At 42.7% G+C, this 26,932-nt stretch overlaps 1 protein-coding gene across 3 annotated transcripts in view; it reads right to left on the bottom strand.

Annotated features, from left to right (window-relative positions):
* Positions 1–5,343: 5,343 nt before the first annotated feature.
* The window catches only part of CHUK (component of inhibitor of nuclear factor kappa B kinase complex), a 36,565-nt gene continuing 14,976 nt past the window's right edge, over positions 5,344–26,932 (bottom strand). For 2 of the 3 annotated variants that reach the window (XM_020994484.2, XM_020994486.2), the window contains exons 10-21: positions 23,721–23,915; positions 23,056–23,158; positions 17,497–17,620; positions 16,703–16,854; positions 15,774–15,835; positions 14,732–14,841; positions 13,901–13,950; positions 11,181–11,277; positions 10,860–11,007; positions 10,188–10,327; positions 7,059–7,158; positions 5,344–6,414 (exon numbers count right to left, since the gene is read on the bottom strand). In XM_020994484.2, coding sequence (XP_020850143.1) covers positions 6,388–6,414; positions 7,059–7,158; positions 10,188–10,327; positions 10,860–11,007; positions 11,181–11,277; positions 13,901–13,950; positions 14,732–14,841; positions 15,774–15,835; positions 16,703–16,854; positions 17,497–17,620; positions 23,056–23,158; positions 23,721–23,915 — 1,308 coding nt within the window. In that variant the 3' untranslated portion in view covers positions 5,344–6,387. The remainder of the gene's footprint in view (positions 6,415–7,058; positions 7,159–10,187; positions 10,328–10,859; positions 11,008–11,180; positions 11,278–13,900; positions 13,951–14,731; positions 14,842–15,773; positions 15,836–16,702; positions 16,855–17,496; positions 17,621–23,055; positions 23,159–23,720; positions 23,916–26,932) is intronic. The other variant, XM_020994485.2, reaches the window with a different exon arrangement.

The raw sequence follows: 26,932 nt of genomic DNA, 5'->3' as shown, positions 1-26,932 counted from the left end.
ATTTTTTTCAAAATGATGCATCTTAAATTTAATAATTTATTATAAATTTGTGGGGTTTTTCCTGCATTGAAATTTTGATGATGCAATGTTGAGTAATGTAACCCTATAGTATCCTTATTATAAACAAGTCATTACATGCACATATTCCTGCCTACGCATGCTAGACTTCCCAACAATGCACAACATGCTCACCTGCCAACACTTGCTTGTTAAGACCTGCTGGTGGACTTAACCACTGATTGGTGGTTATAACTTGCATTTTGTGTGTTTATCTGGAAAATAATGTAATCACTACCGCTTTAACTCTGTTACACAACAGATGAAACATGCATGTACGGTTTTTCAAAATTTTCTTCTCTTCTCTTCTCTCCTTATTCTTCCACCTTCCCCTTACTTTTATTCAATGCCCTGCAATTGTACTCAAGGCTACTCCCAGCCCCCTGGATCATTCCAGTGCCCCGCAAGGGGTGGTGTCACCCACTTTGGCAACATGTGGTAGATGGCTACACCAAGCAGAGAGTCAAGATAAAGCTGGGCCTACTGAAGATGCAATGAAGGTGTGAGACTTACAGGTACACTAAGGACCCAATGAGGACATGGGAAATCACACACTGAGGTGACAGACAAAATAGACACGTACTTTGAATAAACAGTATGGACAGAGATGGGTACACTCCAAAAACAGTATTCCTTGGAAGGCATTCAGCTGCCAGATCCATTTCTGACTCTCTGGACTTTCTCACCATGTTTAGCTGCCTTCTCTCCCTGGAAGATCCCTCATCTCCTATGACTCCCCTCTCCTCTCTCCTCTCTCTCTCTTTCTGTCACTTCACCCTGTTTGCCTCAGGAAATGGTACACCACTCCAATATCTTTGCCAAGAAAACCCCAGACGGGGTCACGAGGAGTCAGACACGGCTGAAACAACTGAACAACAAATTTTAAAGGTAATTAGAATCTAAGTACAATGATTGCAATGTTACCACAGAACTGCAGAATTGCAGATTTGGAAAGGACCTCAAAAGCCACTTAATCTACTCTATATCTCTCAAAGGAATCCTTATTAAATATATCCGACGAGCAATTATTGGAAGACCTCCAAGAGGAGGGGACTGCACCTGAGAAAGCCCATTGCACTTTTAGACAGCTCTAAGTTGCTAGGAAATTCTTCCCAAGCCTAAAGTTTTCTCTTCAGAGCCATCATCTATCTCTTCATCCTGATTTTATTCTCTGGGGCCAAACAAAAGCTCTCAGAGGGCAGTAACAGGAGCAGTGGGTAGAAGTTACACCTTCCTGACTTAGGCTCAATGTATCTTGGCATATGGGGCAGCTAGGTGGCGCAGTGGCACCAGGCCTGGAGTCAGGAAGACCTGAGTTCAAATTCAGCCTCAGACACTTAGCTGTATGATCCTGGGCAAGTCACTTAAGCCTCTTTGCCTCAGTTTCCTCATCTGTAAAATGAGCTGCAGGAGGAAGTGGCAAACCACTCCAGTCTCCTTGCCAAGAAAACCCCAAAAAGGAGTCACAAAGAGTCAGACACAACTGAAATGACCAAACAACAATTTGGGGGCATATACATATACCTGCACATATATATAAATGTAGGTGTATGCGTATGTGTATATATGGATGTGTGTACACATATATACATATACATGTAAATGTGCATATATAGACACACATACACTTATGTCTTCAACAAACCTTGTTTCTTTACTGAATCCTCCAATTACCTAACACAATGTTCCTGCCAGGTCCTAAGTGTGCCAGCCTGGGTTCTCTTATAGTCCATCTTTATCTCCGGTGTGTCCGGAGAACTCAATTACATTTCCTTCATTGTACCAATTACTGATGTTTTTATGGCTCCTCAGTTTACTACCTCTGATCACTGGGGGCCGCTCACCTTTGTCCTGGGTGTCCGAAGTGTGCTGGCCTCTGTCCTCAAGATCACGGAACTGCAGAATTTCAAACTTCACATACCTCTGATCCAAGCCTGACTTGATGCATGAGTCCACACCACCTCCAAGGGGCATCTTCTTTAATCACTACTACATTCTTTTCTAAGGACTTTTTCAGGCTTTTCTTTCTCAAACACACGCACCTGATTCATTTATACTGCCCTGTGGCTTTAGCCCTGGAAGACCGGGCTGTGTATCTTGGGCATAATCAACAGTGAACTCAGGTCACCTCTTTGTACCTTTGCCAGGTTTACTGACCTGTCTTCAGTGCCTCTGCAGGATGACAGCCTTTGCCCTCAGTGTGTCTGTCTCTAGTGTACCTGGCTGTATCTCTGACTGATTTATCTGTCTTCAGAGTATCCCTCATCCACTGTGCTCTCCATGTACCCAAGTCCTCATTGGCGACAGAGGATGCCTATGTTCTCTACACCTTTTTGGGGGGAAATGATGCACTCAATATCTATGCCCACTCTTTTACGTGCAACTATTTTCAATGAGGATCAACCTGTCACCAAGGTCGACTACCACACTCATGGTAAATTCTTCAACTTGAAAAGGCTACAAGCCAACACCAAAGTGGAGGGAGTGTGAGTGCATGATTTTCTGTTTGCAGATGATTGTGCACTCAGTGCAGCCTCTGAAGCTGAAATGCAACAAAGTATGGATGTTGCTTGTGCTGATTTTGGCTTAACAGTGAACACCAAGAAAACAGAGGTGCTCCATCAGCCACTACCACACCGTCCATATGTGGAACCGTCAGTTACAGCAAATGGAGAAGTTTTGAATGCTGTGGGTAAGTTCTCTTTTTGGTAGTGTATTTTCCAGGGATGTACACATTGATAATGAGGTTGACGCACACATTGCCAGAGCTAGGTCAGTGTTTGGGAGGCTCCAAAGGAAAGTTGGGAGAGAAGAGGTATTAAACTAATTACCAAACTGAAGGTCTACAAAGCTGTTGTTGTAGTATACCTGTGAAACATGGACAGTATACCAGCACCACGCCAGGAAACTGAATCGCTTCCATCTGAATTGTCTCAGGAAGATTCTGAGGATCACCTGGTAGGATAAGGTAACAGGCACTGAGGTCATTTCTCAAACGAAACTGCTGAGCATTCAAACTCTACTGCAGAGAGCACAACTCCAATGGGCTGCCCACCTTGTTAGAATGCCAAATTTACACTTGCCAAAAAGACTACCTTATGGAGAACTCACACAAGACAAGCGCTCACGTGCTGGTCAGAAAAAGCAATACAAGGACACTCTCAAGGTCTCTTGAGATCGTATGACACGAGAGACACTGGCACAGGATCGTTCAGCATGGCGTGCCCTCATCAGACCCTCCATGAGCAAAGCAGAATTGAAACAGCTCAAAAGAAACTCGAGATGCACAAATCAAGAGAATCCACCCCGAACATTCACATGGACTATTTGTGCCCAACCTGTGGTAGAACGTTCTGAGCTAGAATCGGTCTGAACATCCACAGTCCGACACACTGTGATCTGACTAACATAGTGATGTCATTTTGGTCCTCTTCAGAACAAAGGACAGTAACCAAACCAAACTGTACCCACAAAGTGCCCCATGTTCAATTAAGTTCTAGATGCTGGGGGCACAAAGACACAGAAGAAAAAGAGTTCCTGGCCTCAAGAAGATTCCATTCTACTGGGAGGATGCCCACCCACAGAAGCAGATACAAAGCAATGTTGTAGGAAGGAGATAACACCAATACCTGGAGGAGAGGGACAGGAGGGAAAGAGGAAGGTCTGATTAGGGCACAACATGAGCTAAAAAGGAAAGGAGGTAGGGAATGCATGAGGGAGAAGGAGGGATGTAGAGCTTTCTGGGTGTGAGGGAGAGCCTGGGTAAAAGCAGGAAGAGGAAAAGGAACGTCACGTTCAGGACAGTTTGGCTGGAACGCAGAGTACCTGAGGGTGAATGATGTGAAACAAGCCTGCAAAGTTAGACTGGAGCCAGATTAGGAGAGTTCACTGCCCTCCTAGAGCTAATGGGGAACTGCTGAACCTTAGGGCCCTGAGGAGCCATGTGGGCAGATCTGAAAGTTAGGAAGGACAATTCTGGAACTGTGTGGAGGGTGGATTGGAATGAGGAGAGGCCAGAAAACAAGGAGACAAATTAGGAGGCTACCGGAATAGGCAAGAGATAATCAAAGCCTGAACCAGGAGGTGGCTATGTGAGTCAAGAAAAGAACAAAACTTGTCTAGACGGCTTCTGCTGGGGAGGGGAAGAGTGACGGTGTTAAGAATGACTCCAAGACTGCAAACCCAGGTAACCTGAAGGATGATGGTGCCCTAGACTGACGAAGTCAGGGGGAAGGAAAAAATTATGATAGCTTCTTCACTACAATGTGGTTCCCTTTGTAATCCTGGGTATTTTATTTTATGCATTTAAAAATGTTATTCTGATAAGGGATCCTATAAGCTCCACCAGGCTGCCAAAAGGGCACATGATACAAAGAGCTTAAGCTCCTTTGGGTACAAGGAGTTTATCTCCCCTAAGCTGGTTCAATGAGTACACCCCACTTTAGTTTACCAGCATCTGTTAACTTCTACCCTTTTGGGTTCTCACTGTGTTTGCATCTATCCCTCTCACTGTCTGCACCACTCATGGTTATGTCCTAGTGTCCTAGCCTAAGACCACACGCCATCATCCTTGTCCTCACTTGCCCCTCTGTGGAGTCACCTTAGTCAATGGCAAACCATGATCTCAATGGGCTCCCATACGCCTGTGTTCTCACTGTATTGTCCTGCATCTTCAGCATGTCCTGTACATGCACGCGTCATTGCTAAATGCCCAGGGCTCTGTCCATGGGGTGTTCTCAGTGTACCCTCTTAAGTACCTGTACTTCTGCCTCATCGTGCCCTCATATTTTCTCTCCTGTACCTCCAATGGCTGTTTACAGGGTCATTTCTCCAGACTCAGGATAATCTTCCCCTTGGGAGATCTCTTCATGATTAATCATCCCCCTCTGGTCTCCTTGCACCCACTTACCATACCTTCCCACTTTCCTCAAAGAGCCCCAGGATGCCTCCTTGGGCCATCGCCATCTGCCCTTCTGTTAAGCTTCTTAATGTTCCCTTTCTGTCGCCCTCATCTAGACCCAAATCGTGCCCCACTTCTGCTGCAACGCTCAGAGCACGAGCCAACAACCTCCAAAGGGGCATCACAGACACTGGGAGAGTCTAAATCGGCCACCAGAAGGTGTCACTTCTTCAGCCGACCACGAGCTGCCGCAGTCATCCCTCCACTCTGGAGGACGCAGCTGCCAAAGAGATCTCACATTCTCTAGCAGAACTGAGTTTGCTGACTTGACAAGCAAGAACTCAAAGGGCAATTTCTTATTCCAACACAAGAACTTAATTGACTACTGAGACTAAAGATCATTTAATACACAAAACATCATTTAGTTCACATGTAATACAAAAACATTTATCTTCTTTGTACAACCATACTTTCTAAATTTCTGAAATACTGTATGAAATTTATACAATGAAACCTATTAAGACTCTTGAAAATGTCACTGTTTATCCAATGCCATTTGCAGGCCCTGACAAAGCTGATCTCTTGAATTCATAAATTACAGCAGAATATGACATTATTAATGTACATTTTAAACACATATACATGTCAGTGTATACAATACATTACACCACCAGCCACACCCTTTGGAAAGGCTGCCAGCTCTCATGGAGACCAAAGGTATTGTTGGAGGAACAGGAACAAACCCGTGCCCAGCTCACTCTGGTTCAGCACATGTTTCTTCTTACTCCTGTGGCAGTGTCTTTGGTGCCAGCGAGCACGTTAACAACATCTGTATCTCTCTGCCAACACAAATTGGCTCAATTTCCTGGAAAATTATCTGAAGTCAGGAAAAATTAGAAGAGTAAAAGGCCAACGTAAAAAAGAGTCGTGGCTTCACCACCATGGAGCACGTTCACTCTGGTCAAATCCCACATCTACTGGAGCTGAATCGCCCACAGCTGGCACTCAGGGGCCCGAAGACCCCACTCTCAAAAGGAAAGCCAGCTGATGAAGGTCACTGGAAGGCTCTTGTCCCCATGCCCCTTTGTGTTCTTCTCCAGCTCCATAAGTCTCCCCTTAACCTGTATTTCTGTGAAGTAAAAATGCCTGAAGGAGAAGGCAGGTATATAAGCAGGGGGAAAAAAAACCCTAGAATGACAGAGCTTTGAAGCAGCAAAAGGATGGCTCACAGTGCTCCCAAGCAGCTGTACTTGTAAGTGGTACAGTATACATTTTATAAAAAGCCAATGACCCTCAGATCATTTAACACAGGTTAAAATGAATGAAAACCAAATCCCTGTACACATAACCCTAGAGTTGATTCTGGCGACTGTAGGATACACGAGAACAATCAATATCTTCATGGGCTTTGGGACAGTCAGAGGCCATCACTACTTCAGCCAACTCCAATCAAGACTCTAAAGCCAGACATGAAAAAGAACAAAAAAGGAAGAAAAGATGAATAAGGTCAGAAACATCTTTTTCTTTGCACCACAACAGCTTTCAGAAGAATCTGATAATCATCTCCAGCAACTTGCAAATGAAAAGAGGAAATGCAAATAACTAAAACAGAAAGTATTTAGCAGGGAAATTAACTGGAGGCTCAAATGCAGCAATGCTTATGCAGTTAGGTTTTCCACTGGGCTTTCCAAGTTTTATCATCACAGTATTGTTCACACTAACCTAATAGTTGAATACTCTTAATTTGTTAACGTCTACGAACAACGAATGTAATCATATTAATTCAGCACACGGGCAACAATTGTTTTTCAAGTCACAACCCCCCTCCCAAACATAAATGTGCACTGCTGTGTTAGGAGGTATAATTTACCCACCAGAAAGGCCAAAATGAACAAAGAAAAGTGGACAGATGCAAGTAAATGACGCTCCCAGTAATTCCAGGAAAATGCTCCTGTAAAGAATGCTTGAGATTCCCAAGCACCAGACCATGGAGAACTGAGCTACACAGAGCTCCTTCTCGGCTCTCTCCACAACACTGGGCATTTTAAAACGGACTGCTGTAGCCCAGGTGGGGCAAGGAAGAGAAAGCATGAAGACTTACCATTAGACTCTTACCCTGTTCCTCTGTTGCCTCGCGAATAACAGTACTCAAACAGCCAAGATAATTCAGATTTTCCTCTACCATTTGTGTAAAAGTTTCTCTGTAGAATGAAACAGAAAATAATTTAAACTTAGGCTAAGGATCATGATGTTTTCTTCTATTGTTCTGTCTTTGATATCAAATTCCAGACCAGATGTGTGCCAACCAGGTGTCTTTCGTTTTTTCCATAACTTTACAAGGAGGCTGGCAAATCAGTAAAAAGATGGACAGTCATCCCTTGACAGTCGCAGGAGTCAGCAGGGCAGGACTGCTGCAAAAGTGAAAAACTGCAAGTAACTCTAGGCCCCACCCCAAACCTTTATTTTAAATAATTCCAATTTAACACCCAAAACAAGTAAAACAACACAACGCATCCACAAAAAAATGGCAATTTCTACATGAGAGACTGGTATCTCACACACCATGCGGTCTTTGCAGCTGAAGATGTAGTTGCAGTAATTGTTTCAGATATCCTTCTATAAAAAGTGCAAGATACAATGATCACTGCAAGAGAAAGTCACGTGACTGAGTCTGGAGGGGAGAGAGACTAAGAGGAGATGTTCCCAGAGGGCCTTGCCATGCAATTCTTTGGCACACTGAAACTTTTAACAAAATTTAACTTTTTGTAACAAATTTATATATGTATACTTATGGCAGTAAATGATAAAAATGGCCTAATGATATGCAGCATTTATGACTAATTTTTTTTTTTAGTTTTCTTTACATATGTGTGTCATCTGCAATATTCTGCAGTTATGCTGCAAATCTCCAAAAATTCTCATTTAATTATTAGCCAACTTATGAATGTGAAACCCATGAATGTCAAGGGATGACTATGTAAGCAAGATTCTTGCCCATGCCCACTGCCAAAAGGATCAGAACAGATCCTGAGAATAGCTGCTGCATGTATGCTGAGTTAACATGACTGCATCTGGTGTTCATGGATGTTAGTTAACAAGTTAGGACCTTCTCTTGCGTGAGATGTTGAAGAGGAAGGTGACCCTTTCCTACCTTACTGGATCTGAAGGAAAAAATATTAAACTAATATCTGAAATAAAAATGTGGGAAATGAGAAGAAAAGTCCCTGCCAACAGAATGCAAAGGGGAAACAATTATTAGTCTGCAGAGGTACCAGTTCCTTTCACTACATCTGAAGAATGAAATGACCTGACTACACTTCTCCATACAGACAATGGGCCACAGGTGGACTCTGGCTCTTCTCCAGCCTCCTTACCTTACCTCCTTCTCCTGCCACTTACACTGGCATTCCCTTCTATTCAAAGATCACAGACCAAAGCCTTAGGGCTGGGAGGGATCTGAGACCATCCAATCCAACCCTCTCAATTCACAGATAAGGAAAATGAGGCTTAGAGAGATCAGGTGTCTTGTCAGGCAGAATTTAAACCCAGAGCTTCCTGACTCCCACCCAGCATGCTGCCCATCCTCCACTGACCACGTGTTTCTCAAAGTGCTCCGCTTGGCATGAAGCTTGGTAATCAGGCCTCACAGAGAAGACAACAGCATCTACAGCAGAACAGCTCTCAGGGCAACTTCACCTTATCTTCCTTCATAAAACTTTTTCTGATACATTCCACCTGGCTCTGGTCAATTCACAGTTTATCTTTTATGAGGATAATCAAACGGCATTAATCTGGATCCTGTCTCCACTTGCAATGTCAATTCTAACTATGTCTGTCACTATGGCTATTCAAAAATTTTAACTGCCTAAAACACCTCATTTTCCAACCACTGTAGGGAATTGTAGTGCATCCTACTTGTGACTAATAAATTACCCAGCAGAGCTAGCCAAATTCCAAAGAAGTACACTGAACACAAAAATGACCTTAAATTGTCACAAATCTCTGTCCAGTGGCTCAAGAATGCATTTAAGGAAGCCCCTTGAATGCATCTTGAGCTGAGAGCATCGTCATCATGATCCAAGCACCTGAGGCAGTGCTGGGAGTGAAGTGGGAGGTGGCAGAAGGGGTCATTGAGTGTGGTCTCACCCATGAAGTGAATGATCCTCTAAAATGGACCCCAGCAGCCCTGGAGTGAAGCACCAGCTTGGGTGTGTATAGAGAGATGGATATTATGAAAAGATGTTCATGTCTTAGGGAAAAGCAATACCACTTAGTGGTCCGCTTACAGTTCTAACTGGAAGAACAAGTGAAATTAGGACCATTCTTCAATATTTCAAAAGCTTCATCAGTGGAAATAAGTCTCCCCACCCATGCAGACTTCACCCCTTCATGCCCCGGTAGTTACTGTGGTCAAAAGAATAAAAAATCAGCACCTTCTTGGGATGAACTTTTTCTACCTCAATTAGGCTGGGGGGGTCAAGGGACAGACCCCCACCCTCCCTCCATTCATCACCAGGACTAGTATATTATGGACTGAATGAGCAAAGATTTCCTCTGGTAATAAATGACTGGGAAATTCCAATAGACTTGGGAACTTTATATCTGTTAGAATTTATTACAAGTGCTAAGTACTCAGAACCACGGAATCTGAGCAGGACAGACCCCCACAGGCAAGCTAATTCAACTCCCTCTGCTTCTTGAATCTAAAGCATCTCTAATGAAGGCAGAAGAGGCTATTCATCTTTTAAGCACCAAAAGGTTCCTTGTTCCAAACTTTCTGGGTAAACATTTTCTTGTAACAGCTATGATCAACTACTCTAGTCTACTACTACTAATTACTATTCTACTAATTAGCAGTGGGATTTGGGGCTGAATCTTTACTGACTCCAGAATGGACTGTGGAAACTGCTTTCTTTAAAAAAAAAAATCCTATCAGTTTTCTTTCTTGTGATGTGACTCATAAGAGTAAGATGCAAAGCATTCAGCTCTCTGGTTGTGTGTGATGTGGCTTCACCCTTTTCCCTGATTAACTATAGGCTGGGCCCCTAGTCGGTACCATTGAGTCTTTCAGAGTTTGCATTCTGAAAATGGTGGGGGAGGCCTTAGGAAGAAAGGAGAAGGATACAATACACTAAAAGAGACAGCAGAATTCTTGATTTCAAGTGGAGAAGAGCAAATATATTCTTATTTTTCATTTTAACAACTACGTACTGTTAAAAACGGAACCCACCCATCCTGAGCATTTAGTACACCACATGACAGAGAACGGTGTATGGGGGCTGTCAAGGTTGAGGGTAGACCTGCAGGAGTTGGAGTAGTGACTGCACCTTCTAGACTGGTTCCAACAAGGGATCGAGCAGAACTCTGAGTCTGAAAAGATGAAAAAAATGTCAAATATCATCTACTCATACTCTTATCTTTCACTATTTTAACTTCTAAAATCTCTCATGTAGGCAACCTATGGCTATTCATAGGCCTTTATGCACCACCATTTCTTCAACTGTCTTTGGCCCACTGATTCACTGCATCTAAAGCCAAAAATCCGCCCCTCCTAGTACTCTTATGGGCTCTTTGGAGTCATCTTCTTCTGGCTGGAACAGAGAAACCCAACCAGGGAGTATCTAATGGGACAAGTCTTAGCACCAAAAGGAGCAGATTAAACATCTCTCGCTGGGACTTCAGAGCTTTCTCCAAATCCTCCTCCAGATAGAGCCATTCAAATTCACATACTACAGTGGACCTGGGGACAAAATGATTGTCAGCCAAGGATCAAGGAGCAGCATTTCCAGCCTATTAGGAAACAGTTACCTGAAAAAAGGCTTAGGCTCATCACACTCGTACACCACCTTTCTGTAGGGAATAACAACCCTTAAGGACATATGTCACTATAAGCATGACTTACACAAGCAATTTTTAACAGATGCCAAATTTCCCTCTGCCTCTTTCCCTGCATCAACATGACCGTATTGTCAGCTTCTTTGATGCTATTGAGGGCCACTTCAATCTTGGGGAGCAGGTCAATAATCTTCTGCTTACAGCCCAACAGCTTGCTGGAGAGAAAGCCACAGTCAGTGTCAGAAGGAAGGACCAATCCCCTCAAGAATACAAACGAATACAAGCACAGCACCATGCTGCTCCCTGCTGAGCATGTGGACCACAACTGCAGAAAGGTCTGGCCTGGGATTCCTCGGCTTTCACACGGGGAGAAAAAGAGAATTTCTACCTGAGGTGACCAAACAACTCCTTGAGGACGCGGTCCTGGTTCTGCACAGTCAGCACAATGATCTTCACCATCTCCGAGCTATCACTGTAGGAATGATCTGTAAGAAATCACAAACAGCAGGACCAGTCATTCTTCACCAACAGCCCTGAGAAAGAACCCTCCCCTACACCTCGAAAGCATTACCATTTAAATTCAAAATCTGATTTGGTAAATGAATGTCACAACAGGCCAAGCAAAATGTAATAATTATGAGAGTAACTCAAATTAACACAGCACGTTAAGGTTTACAAAATGTTTTCTTCACATCAATCCTGGGGGGTTGGGTAGTACATTTATTATAAGTAGAAACTGAAGAGAGCTTAGGTGACCTACTTGTGGTCAGTTAGTATCATATTTGGGACTAAAACCCAAATTTCTCAATTCCCAAGTCAAATGTCCTTTTCACGACATCACTGCGCTTCAATAGAGATTTGTTGTTTGGTCATTTTTTCAGTCGTGTCCAATTTTTCATGACCCCATTTGGGGTTTTCTTGGCAAAGACACTGGAGTGATCTGCCATTTCCTTCTCCAGATCATTTTTTATGGACGAGGAAAGTGAAGCTAATAGGGTGAAGTGACTTGTCCAGGGTCACACTGCTAATAAGTGTCTGAGGCCAAATTTGAACTCATGAAGATGACTCTTTCTGGCTCCAGGCCCAGCACTCCATCCACTGAGCCACCTAGATATGCCTTCAACAGAGATCAGTTGCCTAAATTTGGAAGCATGCAAGTCCTGGGTGGCACAGACGTGTGGGTACATGGTTCAGGAGACTTGAACTTTTCTTGGCTCTAGATCTGAGAGGCTGCATTCCCTTATTTGGACATGACAGAGAAATGAAGATAAATTACAACAAACATTACTTTAAATGCTTATTATGTGCCAGGCAGTATTACAGGGGCTGGAAATACCAAGACAAAAATACTAATAGTTCCTTTCTTCAAGGAGCTTACATTCAACTTGAGATGGGGACTGTACACAAAAACATACAAGATATATGTATGTAAGTATAAGGGAGGCAATGGAGATGACAGAACATAAGTTTCTTGAGCACAGGTATTGTTTTATTGGGGGGTTGGTTTGTTTGTTTGTTTTTTAGGCAATTGGGGTTAAGTGACTTGCCCAGGGTCACGCAGCTACTAAGTTATCAAGTGTTTGGTCTGAGGCTCGATTTGAACTCAGGTCCTCCTGACTCCAGGGCCAGTGCTCTATCCATCCGCCACCTAGCTGACCCCCAGAAACTGTTTTATTATTCTCTTGTTGGGCCTACAACACAGTAAGTTCTTTAAAAACGTTTGCTAAGTTACTAGCTGTGTGACCCTGGGCAAGTCACTTAACCCCAATTGCCTACAAATAAAAATAAATAAAATTTTTTTAAAAAGTTTGCTAAGGCAGAGGGCACTAAAAGCATTTAAGGAAGGAGGAAACTGCTGGCTCAAGAGCTCGGGAAAGGGGAAACAGGGCAATTCAGCAGGCCAGCTGCTGTTCCCAAGGCAGCAGCCACGGCTCCAACGTGACTGTTCAGGATGTCATCTGTACAATCCAGGATTTTCTAAGTTGGCAGAATCTCATCCAATTTGGTAAACTCATCAAGAGTGCCAGATAGCCTTTCGGTTTCCCACAGCTCCACTATTCTACCATCAAACAAAAAGGACTTTTCAACTCCTCTTATCCTATTTCACCTCAAACATTCCAATCACTTCATGCCCCAAGCTCTTCCTGTTATAGCTGTCATTTCTGGAAATTCTATAGACCAGAGCTTCTTGACTATGTGTTTTACATATATAAATATGGTCATAAATGGTTTCTAGAACAGGTTAAAATCTGGACTATCTGTGGGACCGGGAGAAAAGTGACAGAACACTGGAAGAAATCAGAGAAGCAGCAGATGAATGATGCTTGTTGATTGAAAAAGTGGCAGCAAGAAAATATGAAATACAATCATACCAAATCACGTCTCATGTCAACTTCAACTCAAAAATCTGACCTAGCAAACTAATCAGACCAGAAAGAGGAGCTTCACCAGACTGACTGGTCTGGCCTGGGTGGATGCCTTACAGCAAGGACTGATTTGTCCTGAGGCAGAAGCAGAACAGAATGAGGAAGAGTTCCTGGGAGACCCAAAAGGACCAGCATGGGACGTGATTTCATGACCAAGAGTTCTCTAAGTAAGCTGGACAATCAACTTAGAGCTATACGTACAGTAATTTGTTCTTTTCCATCATAACATGCCACGTGCTATCTATCTTGCTTGAAGTAAATGTTGTCTGACTGGCCAAACAAGTAACCAGTGGTAGATGCAGTCACATAAGTAAGTAGCTTTCAATATGGGTTGCCCTGTCCCTCTTTGAATGTGGATCTTCCCTCTTTAGAGACATTAGGTTTCTGCCAACTTCCCCAGTCAATAGATTTTAGTGCTGTTTTTCTTATCTTGTTCCCATCTTCCTTTTAAGACCTCATTACTTCACATTTCCCATTTGCCTTCCATTCCTAATCTCTTGGGGTCCCCAAGATGGGAAGCTTGTGACAATTTCTCTGTATTGTAAACATTATGTAATCGCTGGGCACCATTGAAAAGATACCGTCTGACAGCCCCAGATTCCCATTCAATCCCCCCCGGACAGCAGGTGACACTGACCACTAGCCTCAGGAAGTTCTTTCCTGTGCTATGACAGGGTCTTACCTGGAGATCTGGGCTTCAGTTGCTTGTAGAGATCAATGGCTTTCTGTTCCCTACAAAAGAAAAACCAAGTTATTTTACAGCAATTCCATGACAAATGACTTCTAATAATCCACAACTGGAAGCAAGTTGACTGGTTTTAGTTATATTTCACATTTTTAAGAAAGCACAGAACTCTACTAGACAATTACAGAGTATTTCTTGGTGTCCACTTCAGAAAATATAGGGCTTCAAAGAGCCAAAGTACAGTGTGCTTAACACACTACTGTATTTTATTCCAAAATGCTGATTTACAACTCCACTGCATTTCTTCATAAGGGCATAAGCTAGAGTCCGTCCAAGAAGATAGATCATGAGCAAATCTGAAGTCTCCTCTAGAGCATCTCAGGCAAGAGGCTGCATGCTCTAGGCATGGGGAGCAATAGAAACACTGAAACTCCCACTTAGAGAACTTCACTTAGGTCAACCTCACAACAACCCTTTGAGGTGGAATATTCAAAATATGATGGTCTCCATTTGATAGATGAGAAAACTGAGACTAAAAGCAGGTAAGTCACACAGTCAGGAAATACTGGACACATGTTCTGGGAAGAGGCCAACATTCTTTTCACTTAGGAGGAAGAAAACCTATCTCAGGCTACAGGGGATAATTTCTGGAAATAGCTAAAAATCATCACCTCTAACAGAAGTAACCTCAACAATACTGACATTTATCACAAGAAAGCCAAGTGGACAGAAAGCAACCCAAGTACTTGGTCATGTCATCATGATCAATCAGCCCCCCCCCAGCTGAAGGCCCCAGGCCAGAAAGACCCAGGAGGTGGGATTCCTTACAGAGAGTCCATGACATCTTCCTGACGCCTTGCAGAAGGGCTCCTCTGCAGCTCCACAATTTCTGTATGCAGGGACATGATCTGCTCATCCAAGTATCCAATATCACCAGCCTAATGCAGACAAAATGGGCGTGTCACTTACAGGCATCTCACCTGTGCCAACGAAGCACAGGAGGGCTAAGAAGAGAGACAGAGGGCTTGCTGCCTGAATGCTGGAAATGAGAAATGTTTGTCTGTGATACAAAAAGGCCTCCTGCCAGACGCACCATCTCATCTGCCACACAAGAAGACGCTTAATGCCCTTCTTAGTTCTTTACCCTCTACTTGCCCATCTCAAAAGTAATCTAATCCACCGGTCTCTTCTCTGGCAAGGCACAAACAGATACCAATCTCCAAACTGAAAGAGGAAAAGGATGTGCAGAAACCGCCAGCGCGGCTTTCATTATGCCGCATTTATGGGTCTTTCCTGCCTGTTGCTCTCATCTGCCTGAACAGGGGACATGAGATGGTACTAGACCCAAGAAACCACAGGATATTCATTCTACAACACCTGCCCTCATTAAGTCAGTGAAGGATCAAGGCAAGGCACAGGAGTGGAAGGAAGAACAACGTCTAGGCTTCTAGAGAGAGTGGAGAGGTATGATAGAGGGCTTTACGCAGTGGTCATCTGAAGAAGTGACCTGTGCCTACATGAACAGAGCACCCATCTAAAGGATCCAGGGCCTCTCCAGTCATCCCGATCTGTATCTTGCCACTAGATTCAGCTGGCTCTGGAGGAGAAAGGGAGGCTGTGACTTTGCACAGCCTTCCCTCACTTCAATCCAATTCACTTCCAAGTCACGGCATCACCTTCCTGATGTCACGGTCCTCTTCAAGACCGAAGGACAAACAACAACCACAGCCCATCTAAAGCCAGTGCAGAACATCAGAGAAGATTGCTGGGCAACCACAAGTGAGGATGCATTAAGTCAACTCTCTTTTACTCACAAGTAAAAGTGATTATGAGGGAAGACATGAGAAATCAATCTCAAAGAAGGGCTTACCTGCGCACACTGGATGGCCTTTTCTTCCATTTCTTTCCAGGCTTTTAGCATTTTTTCTGAGGCTGAAACGAAAGTCAAGATTATCTTAGAAATACCCATGAACAAAAAAAGGAGAGTGGCTTCAATGGCCCCCATATCCCTATTCTCAGTCAGGGTTTTTATCGTGACCACAAACACTTTAATACATTAGGTAACTGTATTTTACTCTTATCCAGAATCACCATATCTCCTAACTGAGTAGCCTCACTGTGAAGAGGTACCTTACAGAGCAGACACTCACTGGTACAAAGCCAGCGCCATATGTTATTTCTGTACAGAGAAGGACTATGGCAGGAGTGCTGGTGACCTCGTCTAGTTTACTCAAACTTTATTAACTCTGCAGTTTCATACTGGATCTGAAGGACACTAAATCCAGGGCAACATGCTATAAAAGACGCTGGCTCTGGAGGGCCACACATAGCAAGGGCGCATTCACTGCCAGTGGTGAAGTCAGAAATATAACCCAAAAGGTGTTTGTGTTGGAGAGGAAGAACCACTCCAGACACTTTGAGACAGACTGTGTCTATTCAGAGTGGAGTTTCAACTCCATAGATTTTTAGATCATTGGCAAACTTACCAAAAATCACACAAATCAAAAAATGTGAGTTCCCCATGGAAAGCATCAAATGGCATTTAGTAAGCAAGAATTAAAAGGTCACAATTTTTTAAAAAGTTCAAAACAAATAAACGCATCTCACAGTAGACAGAAACAGAACCTAAGAAGGGAAGCGACTACCAGTGTATGGATAGAGAGTCCGGGATTCATCCCTCTTTTACTATATTCTCCTAATGATAAATAACAGCAACAATAAGAACTCCATTTGAACAGGCCTTTCCAATTTCAAAGTGCTTTTCACCCTCACTCTCATTAGAGTACATGGAATACTCACATATCCCATAAGTCATCTGGTCACTGTATCTATCCAGGTCAAGCTGGATGCTCTGATGAAAAAACTGCAATTTTGCTTTCAGTTGCTGAGATGCTGAGATCATGGTGTTCTTCATTTTCGTTAAGTTGGCGTTATAGCGAAGAAGACTCAGCCTAGAGCAGTGCAAAGCGACATGACCACATTCAGGCAGGAGGAGTCAAGGGCCGGTGCAAACACCGCCAGCCTCGCCCCTACACGTTGCTATCCAGGGGGAGGGGCAAACGTGGTCAGGACGCAGGTTTCACGCACAACGTTATCTATCAAAATACAGACCTTGTGACAGTGCAGCCAAGCCCCAACTTGAAATGTTTTGCTCAGCAGGTTTCAGAGGACAAGAACAATTCCTATTTAAATTGTGTTTTATGGTTCAGAAAGTACTTTCCTCACAGCATTATACAAATATCAGCACCCCCAACTTAAAGCTGGGAAAGCTGGGTGTTTGTATGACCATCTCAGGGAAGTTACAGGACTTGTTCAGGGTCCTACAACTACTATGTTGCAACCAGAACTCGAACCCAGGTCTTGGACACCAAAATGTTCTCTTTACACCAGCACCCAGCTGCTTCCACGTGGGCCTTACAGCCTGGGAACCTGACACAGGTTCTAAGATCACATCCCAGAGACACTGCCAAGAGCCCCCAAAGCCCAGCATGTGGTGTCTCACTACCGGATGGCCCACTGATCACTGAGGCCTGAGCTCTCCCCACACCCTGAGTCCCCTGGACTGTGGAGCCTCTGTTCAGAGGCCTGCTTACATTGCTGCTCTCTGCCCTTGGAAGAGCCTGCTATAGTCTTCCTTGAGCCCAGACACATAATGCACAGCTTCAGCCCACACTCTACGCAGCTGCATGACTGGTAACTGGATTTTGCTGTCCTTTACTGTGGAGGGAAAAAAAGGCTTGGTATAAACTGAGGCAGAGGAAAGCAAACAGAACCAACGACTACAATCATGTCAATGAAAAGGACACCAAAAGGAAGCTGAAAGACCCAATCGTGGTTCCAAAGAAGACATCACGAGACTCATCTCCCTTCCCTCAGCACCAAGGCCAGAGATCACAGGGACAGACTCCTGCCAACACTGTCAGGCAGGGTCACTGAAATGTGGCAGGATGAGAAAGAGAAGGATGCTCAATTCTAAAACGATTGGGATGCAAACACCAAGAGCTATCAAATAATACTTTGTTTAGAAAGAGTGAAGTGATTTTCCAGTGTTGACTACCAAGAATCCCTCACAGCCTGGCCTACTTCAGAATTAAACATTACCTACTATGTGCAAGGCCCTGTGGAAGACATGCAAGTAACAGTGCCTCCTGAGGGGTGGAGGACCCTACCCTTTACATGCTACAGAAGCAGCAAATGTTTGAGTCTTGCAGAGCCCAGAGAAAGGTCTAAAACTGGGAAACTCATCCTTTAATTTGGCAGTCTAATTGATCCAAAAGCTAACTGCATGCCAAAACGGACAGTATTTTTTTTCCCACTGCACTACATTTTTAAAATTCAATTTTCAGTTCCAAATTCTCTTTCTTCCACCTCTCTAACCCACTGAGAAAGCAAGAAAAATGAAATCCAATACAAATATGTATGGTCAAGCAAACATTAGCCATACATTAGCCATGTCCCTCCCACCTCTCAAATATACGCTTCAATCTGCACCTGAGTATATCACCTCTCTATCTGGAAACGGACTGCATGTTTCATGTGACAGTATTTCCTAAAGAATCTTTGCTCTTAAAAGAATTTCAAAGCTCCCCACCCTCCAATCAGCACAACTCAGCCCTAGATCAGAGTGATAAAGTTCAATAGATTAATGCCACTGGGGGAAGTCGGTCTGGAGGATAGCCTGTAGCTGTCCACTCAGGATATGTACTGTTCCCATAGGGACAAATGGGTCGGTGGCAAGTCAGGTGACTGGACAGGAATTGATATATGATCTGAGGTAGCTACAGTGGGTGAGATGAATGTAATCGATGTGTACAGTACATTTATGTTGAATGTATACAACACAGACAATAATTTTATTATTTTTGTGCACCTCTAAGATTAGGGTTTTTTCCTATCTTTGCTTTTCGGCACACTGTCAATCATATCTATGGTTTGTTTGTTGACAAATCAAGGAGTAGTATGATGAAAAGAACACAACCTTTAGAATAAAAAAGACCAGTATTCAAATCAAATTCAGGACTCTCCAAATACCTCCAAAGCATTCCTTTAGGAATATATTCTAGGGGGCGCTAGGTGGCAGTGGATAGAGCACCAGCCCTGGAGTCAGGAGGACTTGAGTTCAAATCCAAAGCCAGACACTTGACTCTTACTAGCTGTGTGACTCTGGGAAAGTCACTTAACCCCATTACTTAGCCAAAAAAAACCCAAAAACCAATCTACTTTACAATAATCTATTTTATTGACACAATTTTGAGGGAATTATTTCAGGAAATGTGGGCTGCCTCTATTCTTATGAAAGGTATCTCTTTTTTTTTTCCCCCCAAACAGCTTTACATATTGACAAAGAACATGGGAAACTATTCCTTTAAAAGATTTGTTCTTCTGACAGACTACTCAGTGAGTTCCTACTACTGCTATCTCTGTTTTTTTTTTAAGTCATTAGTATATCTAGAGCTATACCCAAAGAGATCATACAAATGGGAAAAGGACCCACACGTACAAAAATATTTACAGCAGCTCTTTTTGTGAGTGGCAAAGAATTGGAAATTATGGAGATGTCCATCAACTGGGGAATGGCTGAACAAGTTGTGGTATATGAATGTAATGGAATACTATTCTGCTATAAGAAATGATGAGCAATTGGATTTCAGAAAAAACCTAGAAAGACTGTCATGAACTGATGCTGAGTGAAATGAGCAGAATCAGGAAAACACTGCACACAGTTATAGCAACACTGTGTGATGACCAACTTTGATAGACTTAACTCTTTCTCAGCAATACAATGATCTAAGACAGTCTCAAAAGACTCACGATGGAAACTGTTATCCACTTCCAGAGTAAGAACTGTAGAGTTTAAAAGCATATCAAAGCATGCTATTTTCTCTTTTCTTCCCCTTTCTTGTGGTTTTTCCCTTTTGTTCTGATTCTTCTTTCACAATAGGACTAACGGGGAAATATGTTCAATATGATCGTACATGTATAGCCTATATCAGATTGCATGCCATCTTGGAGAGAGGGGAGGGGAAGGAGAAAAAAATTTGGAACTCAAAATCTTATAAAAGTGAATGCTGAAAACTAATTAATTCTTATTAATTTTTAATTTTAATTTAAAAAAAAGAATCCCAATTCAATTTCCTACTCCATTACTTAACAGGTGACAGTCACCTGGCCTGTTTCAGTGATAAGAAGCTTAAAGAGACAGCCTGGACTAGTGGATGACAGACTCCAAGTCAGGTAAACCTGGGTTCAAGTCCTGCCTCAAACACTTACTAGCTCTATGTCCAAAAGCAAGTCACTTAACCTGTCAGCCTACATTTCTTCACCTGTAAAATGGAAATAATAACAACACCTAACCTGCTGTGAGGATCAACTGAAATAATGCATATTAAATGCTTTCAAATCCTCAACCACTATATAAATGTCAACTGTTATTATTATCACCCTCCGGAGCCCACTTCATTTTGGAAAAGCTCTAAAATTCTTCCCTATACTGAGCTGAAACTGGCCTCACTTTAATTTCTACTATTAATCTCAATTTGGGGATCAAGCAGCATAAGTGCACCTGTTTTCATACTATATGACAATCCCACAAATATTTAAAGAGAGCAATCATCATCTATTAAAGTCAATAAGCATTGGCTATGCTATCTACCCACAGTATCCTCAAACAAACATATGGCATGGAAGCTTGCTTATTACCCTGGCCATCCTCCTCTGAATATGGTTTAGTTCATCAACCTCTTCCAAAGTGCAAAACACCATCAACGAGCGAGATGTGATCTCACGGGCACAGAAAACAGAAGGCTGGTTCTCTCCCTTCTTCTGGCCTACGCACTTACATTACAAGCTACGGTCAAGAGATGAGACAATGTACACCCCCTCCTTCCTCTGCAAAGGTGGAGGGTTGTGGGTGAGGACCACTGCCTACCATGTTGGGAACAGAGGGTATGCTTGTTAGTTTTGCTGTTTTCCTTTTATTCATTATAAGGGGTGTCTCTCTCTCCGGGAAGGGGAGGAACATATTAGGAAATTCCCCTTTAGAAGGTAAGAAGAGGCTGTTTCATTCTTTGTCACCCCACAGTCTGGCACAGTCCCTGGCATATTGCCAAAGTTTAATAAATGCCTACTGATCAACTGAGATATGGAAGTGATATAAACAAACAAAGGTTAAGACCACATTACCTTTGGGGGCAGCATCATCACACTGTGTATTCATATTGAGGTTACAGCAACTACAATCCCAGTTTTCTTCCTACGAACTGCTCTTCATGCATCAGCAAGTATTAAGCTCCCACTTAATTCATCAAACATGACTCCCCGAGAGATGACTATTCAATAATCATTTGGTTAATATCAAATAGAACATAAAAGAGGTGCTCTCTTCCAATGTTCGGTGCAGACTGAACATGAAATATTCTACATACAGCCCCTCATGAGCCCAGCCTAACAACCTGCACAGGAAAACCTAATGGACAGAGAAAGATATTCAGTCCATCCATCAGTCCATCAATCCTAGGCCCTGAAGACAGACAGAGAGCTAAACCCAGAAGTAAGTGGGAAGGGAGCAGGTTAGACTGCGTTTGTGAAATTGTGGAGCACTCAACGATTCCAAGCTGCTCCCAGGCACAAAGCTCATCCTTGTTACACCAATCTTGTTCCAGTGATGGCTCTGCATCACAGGACACACAATCTAAGAAGACTCAAAATTCAAGGTGACCAAAAGGGCAACAGAGAGATGCATGGTGGGCATAAACAAGATGTAGCATGTAACCAATGATCATTTACACACAAATAGTAGGAAAAAACATATCAGCTGGGAAATGTATGACCAAAAAAAGAGGATGGACCAGTCTGATGCCAAGAACAAGAAATAACAGACAGACAGCTTGAGTGCGCCACTGGTAGCCAAGGAAAATTCATGGACAAGACTTAAATGTGTTAAGAAGTCACGGATAGGTAATTACCTGCACAAGTGGAAGAATATCCATACTGATGACACTGGACAGTTCCACCGAAGCGTCAAAGTACAAAAGAAATCTATTCAGTTCCAGACTGAATGAAATATAAACTTTCAAAACGCCTTGCTTGGCCCAACCCGATTCCCAAAAGCTCAGGTTAGCTCACCTCCTCATATTCAGAATATTCCCAATTTGGGTTCACCAACCCAGATTCTGGGCGTCTCAGAGCCTCCGGGATTCATTCTTTCATTCCCAGGCTCAGTCTCAGCCAAAGCAGGAGGCTTCTTAACGACATGGCACGTGGGTGGTGCTTAGTCCCGTTATTTACTATCACTCAGCTAACTTCTCTCACCTTTCACATCTTATAACAGCAGCTATTATTATCCCATTTTTATGGAAGAAAAAGCTGAGGTGGACTGGACTCCATCATGACCCTAGGAAACCTCATCAACAGAAGACTCACCACTCTCTGAGACCGTATCAGCCTTAACACTCACGCCTCATCAGGTCCCTCAGTCCCCTCTGCCCTTCAGCTAGAGGGCAGAGCAAAGCACTCCTTCCCAAGCCTCCAATTAGAGAGGGCTCTGAGGCCAGCCATCTCTTCACTTCCCACCAGGTGCACTCTTCAGGATAGAACCCATCATGCCCACATGAGAGTACCTTCCCCACCCAAGAATAACTTGTTCTTTTCCTCCCCCATCCCCTTTGCAGCTTACTTTTGCATATGTTGCCTTCCTCCATTAGACTCTAAGCTCCTGGAGGGCAAGGACTGAATTTCTTTCTTCTATTTGTAACCCTAACACTTAGCACACTGCCTGACACATAGCAGGCACTTAATAAATGTTTACTGACTGACTGACAATGAGGCTAAGTGATTTATTTGCCCAAGGTAACACAGCTAGTAAGTATCTGAGTCTGGATTTGAACTCAGAAATTCCTGACTCCAAATCTACTGTTCTGTATGCTGCATCACCTTAGCTGCCTGAGAAAGTCAAGGGAATACAAATCAAATACAGTGTTCCATCACCTCAAAAAAAAAAATCAGAATATAACTCTACACATGAGCCATCCCCTTCCAGTTCACAAGAGATCAACTCTTTCTTTACAAGAGTTCAGACCAATTAACACTAAAGGACCATTCTGCCTGAAACTATGTTAGGTCTCAGGTCAGTTAACAAACGACACATTACTTACCAATATAATTTACACATTCAGATAAACTTCTGGAAGCAAAAGGCCCCTCATAGATGATCTTGCTTTTATCAAACAAATATACCATGTAGCTGTCACAGCCTCGCTGGAAGAGAAACAAATTCCATGAGTAGCCATTCCAAGAGGCCTGATATCCCAGATTCTCTCTTCCCAGATACCCTGAAGGCACTAATGTCAACATACTATTTTAATATACACATGAGAAGTTTTAGCTTAAATTGCTTAGCACAGTCACATCTTCCACATAGATGTGGCACATGCTATATGTACAATCAACAGTCAATAATTTAAAAAACATAATTATAAAAATGTCATTGTAGGAATTAATAATCAGAGATAAATATAATCAAAAAGTCTTAATTAGTTTCAGGCCTTGTCATCAATGTTACCTAAAGTATGGACTACTCAATTTCAAGGAAAAGCAGGGGGCAGAAAGAAGACAATAAAGTGGAGGTGGTGGGGTAGGAAATGCAGATCTAAATAAGGAAGGTAACTCAGACAAAATATAAAACATTCATCATTCTATTTTATCTCATTGAGCAACTCAGAGAGTCAAAAAGACAAAGCTAAGAGGAATTACAGTGAGTATGCAAACCCTGGACACAATCAGGCTCACACACTTTCTAGGGATATCAGAAATCTCTTACTACTCCATCTAGAACACACTGAGAGGCAGGCTTCCGAGGGTCCAGGGAAATTCCCATCTCTAAGAGCAGTTCTTGAGAAGCCGTATTTATTCCGGTTTCATGCTCAATCCGAGATTGTAGTGAATGAAGACTCTCCTCAGGCAACAACAGGAAGGAAATTATCTTGGCAGAAGTCATATTTAATATATGTGCTATCTGTATAAATGAGAAGATAATGATTAATTATTGTTTATCAGTTGTCTAATGTGTGTAAGGGACTATGGGGCATACAAAATAAAAGATATGGAAACTATTTTGTCCAATTAAATGCCAATAAAACTGCCAGTTTCTCTGTTAATGATCTTATTTCTAAGATATATAGGGAGCTGATGCAAATTAATAAGAATAAGAGTCATTCCCCAATCAATACATATGAACTGGCAGTTTTCAGAGGATGAATTCCAAGCTATCCAAAGCAACATGAAAAACTCACTAGAGAAAGCAAATTACAGCAACTCTGAGGCTCCACCTGACACCCATCAGATTGAGAAAGTTGACAAAAAAAGGAAAATGACAAATTATGGAGAAGTTATGGAAAACAGGTACTCATATTAACTCAATCTTGGTAGAACTGTGAAGTAGTCTAACCATTACTAATGTGGAACTGTGCCCCAAAAGTCACCAAACTGTGCATGTCCTTTGACCCAGCAATACCACTACTAGGCCTATATGTCAAAGAGATCAAAGAAAAATATGTACAAAAATACTGTAGCAGCCTTTTTTTTTGTGACAGCAAAGAACTAGAAACTAAAGGAATGTCAATCAACTGGGGAATGGCTGAACAAATTCTGCTGTAGGAAATGATGACGGTTACAATTTCACAGAAACCTGGGAAGACTTGTATGAATTAATAAAGAGTGAAATGAGCTGAGATCAGAAGAATAATTTCTAGAAAAACAACAGCATTAAATAATCAAACAACTTTGAAAGCCTTAAGAATTCTGATCCAAGCCATAACTACATGTGATTCCAGAGGACTCATGATAAGATATGCTACCCTACCCACCTCCTATCAGAGAAGTGACAGGCTCAGGGTGCGTAATGAGACAGATTTTTTCGGACAGTTCAATTTGTTTTGCTTGACTGTATGTTTGTTATAAGGGTTTAGGTTTTCCTTTCTCTTTCAATTAGGGTCAAGGGAGTAGATGGAGAGAAAGGTGAATTTTCATTAATTGGGGAAAAAAACTAAACCCCAAAGCTAAAAGACATACTGAGTATTCATAAATGTAAAAAAAAAAAGTTTCTGTTCTGCAAAGATGACTTTTTAGTCTTCTGGGTAAATTCTCCAAGGTGCTATTACAATCACTATTAAAAATCAAATGCAAAGGGCTCTCTTAGGAGACTGATATAAAAGATTTTCTTTATTATTTCTACATAAACGTTTAAAAGTAAAAACAATCTTCTTCAAAACTGGGGTTAATCTCTAACCTAGGTATCCTGTTGGAAATTCCCCAAGACTTGTCTTGTGTCTTGTTTCAGCAGCAATGAAAGTAAATACTAAGTGTCCTAAGACAGACACTCCAGGGCTCCTCACAAAGGCACCAAAGTCAAGAATGCAAATTCACAATATATTTATAGAATCCCTACCAAGTGCTAGGTGCTGGAGGGAAAAGAAAAGTAAAACATATCTTACTGAGAGATAATAAGGGTCTAAACCGTAGCTATTGGCAGTGAAAATGTAAAGGAGATGTAAGAAACCCTGAGGCACTGGATCCAACAGGACACAGAAACTGATTGAATGTGACGGGCAGGGCAGAAGAATCAAGGGCAACTCAGGCTTTTTAACCCTGAGTAAATGGGCAATTGTCGGCACCCTCCATAGGAATGAGGAAACCAGGAGAAGGGATGAGGCCATGTAGTATCCGAAGCAGCACGAGGCAGTGGGAAGTGTCCTGATTTCACATCATGCCTCTATAGACTCCCAGTGTGACCTTAAATCAGCCTCAGTTTCCCTTTTTAAAAATGAGAAGCTTAGGCTACAGTATCCCTACTATGTCTTCCAGCTCTCTGTCTGATGAACCCCCAGCCAGGTTAGGCAGCCTTATTAAGAAAGCCTTTTCAAAATGGAAGGAAGAGGAAAAAGTAAAAATAAAGGAGGATCAGATCAACGTAAGGTCCTTGGGTTGCCAGCAGTTACCTCGGAGAAGTCTTAAGCTAGGATGTGTGCCTAGGCTAGGTAAGGAATAAAGTATTCTCATCTATCCCATCCCACAGAAAATTGCAGGGGAAGGGGATAAGAGAAGGGGGAGAGAGACAGAAAGGAGGGCAGATTAGGGGAAGGGGAACTCAGAATGCACACCACCTTAGGGTGAGGGGAGGGACGAGATGGGGAGAAAATTTGGAACTCAAAATCTTGTGGAAGTGAATGCTGAAAACTGAAAATAAATAATAATTTTTTTTTTAAAAAAGAAGTAAAGTATTCTCCTATTCAAAGGCTCCAGAATCTACCACTGGGCTGGAAGGTAAGCTTTTATTGGAATACTCTCAGGGTCCAATAGGAATCCCTGCTAAAGAAACCCTCCCATCCCCAGACACATAAGTGGTCATCTAGTCTCTGCATAAAGTCTTCCATGCATGATTCATTCCACATTTAGACAGCTTTTATCAGGCACCTTTCCCTTCAGTCTGGCCCAAATCAGGTTCCTAAGACTGCTAACCACTGCTTCTAATGCAGACCTCTGGGGCCAAGCAGAACAGGTTGATTTTAATCCCTTTCCCATATAACAGCCTTTCAAATACTTGAAAACCACTACCCACCCTCCCACCCCCATCCTTCCTCCAAGCTACATGTTCCCAGTTGAGTCAACTGACCTTCATTATGGAATGGTCTCACTGCCCCAGTCCTGCTTCTGAGTAAGTCCCAACCTGTCTATGTTCTGCTTAAAATGTTACCCCCAGGGAGGAGCAAGGTGACACAGTGAATGGAGCTCTGGCCTTGGAGTCAGGAGGACCTGAGTTCAAATCTGGTCTCAGACACATAACACTTACTAGCTGTGTAACCCTAGGCAAGTCGCTTAACCTCGAATGTTGCACCAAAAAAAGCAAAAAAAAAAATGCTGCCCCTAGAAACATATATACCACACTCCTGACGTGACGCTGCTATGGAGGAGGGCCCAGGGACTATCACTCCAGCTTATTCTGGACCCTACACCTTCCATACTGCAGCCCAAGAT

The sequence above is a fragment of the Phascolarctos cinereus genome, unplaced genomic scaffold, assembly GCF_003287225.1.
Source record: "Phascolarctos cinereus isolate Bilbo 61053 unplaced genomic scaffold, phaCin_HiC Scaffold_3;HRSCAF=262, whole genome shotgun sequence".
Lineage (NCBI taxonomy): Eukaryota > Metazoa > Chordata > Mammalia > Diprotodontia > Phascolarctidae > Phascolarctos > Phascolarctos cinereus.
Note: the sequence above shows the minus strand (reverse complement) of the source record. Positions and strands in the feature narration are given on the sequence as shown.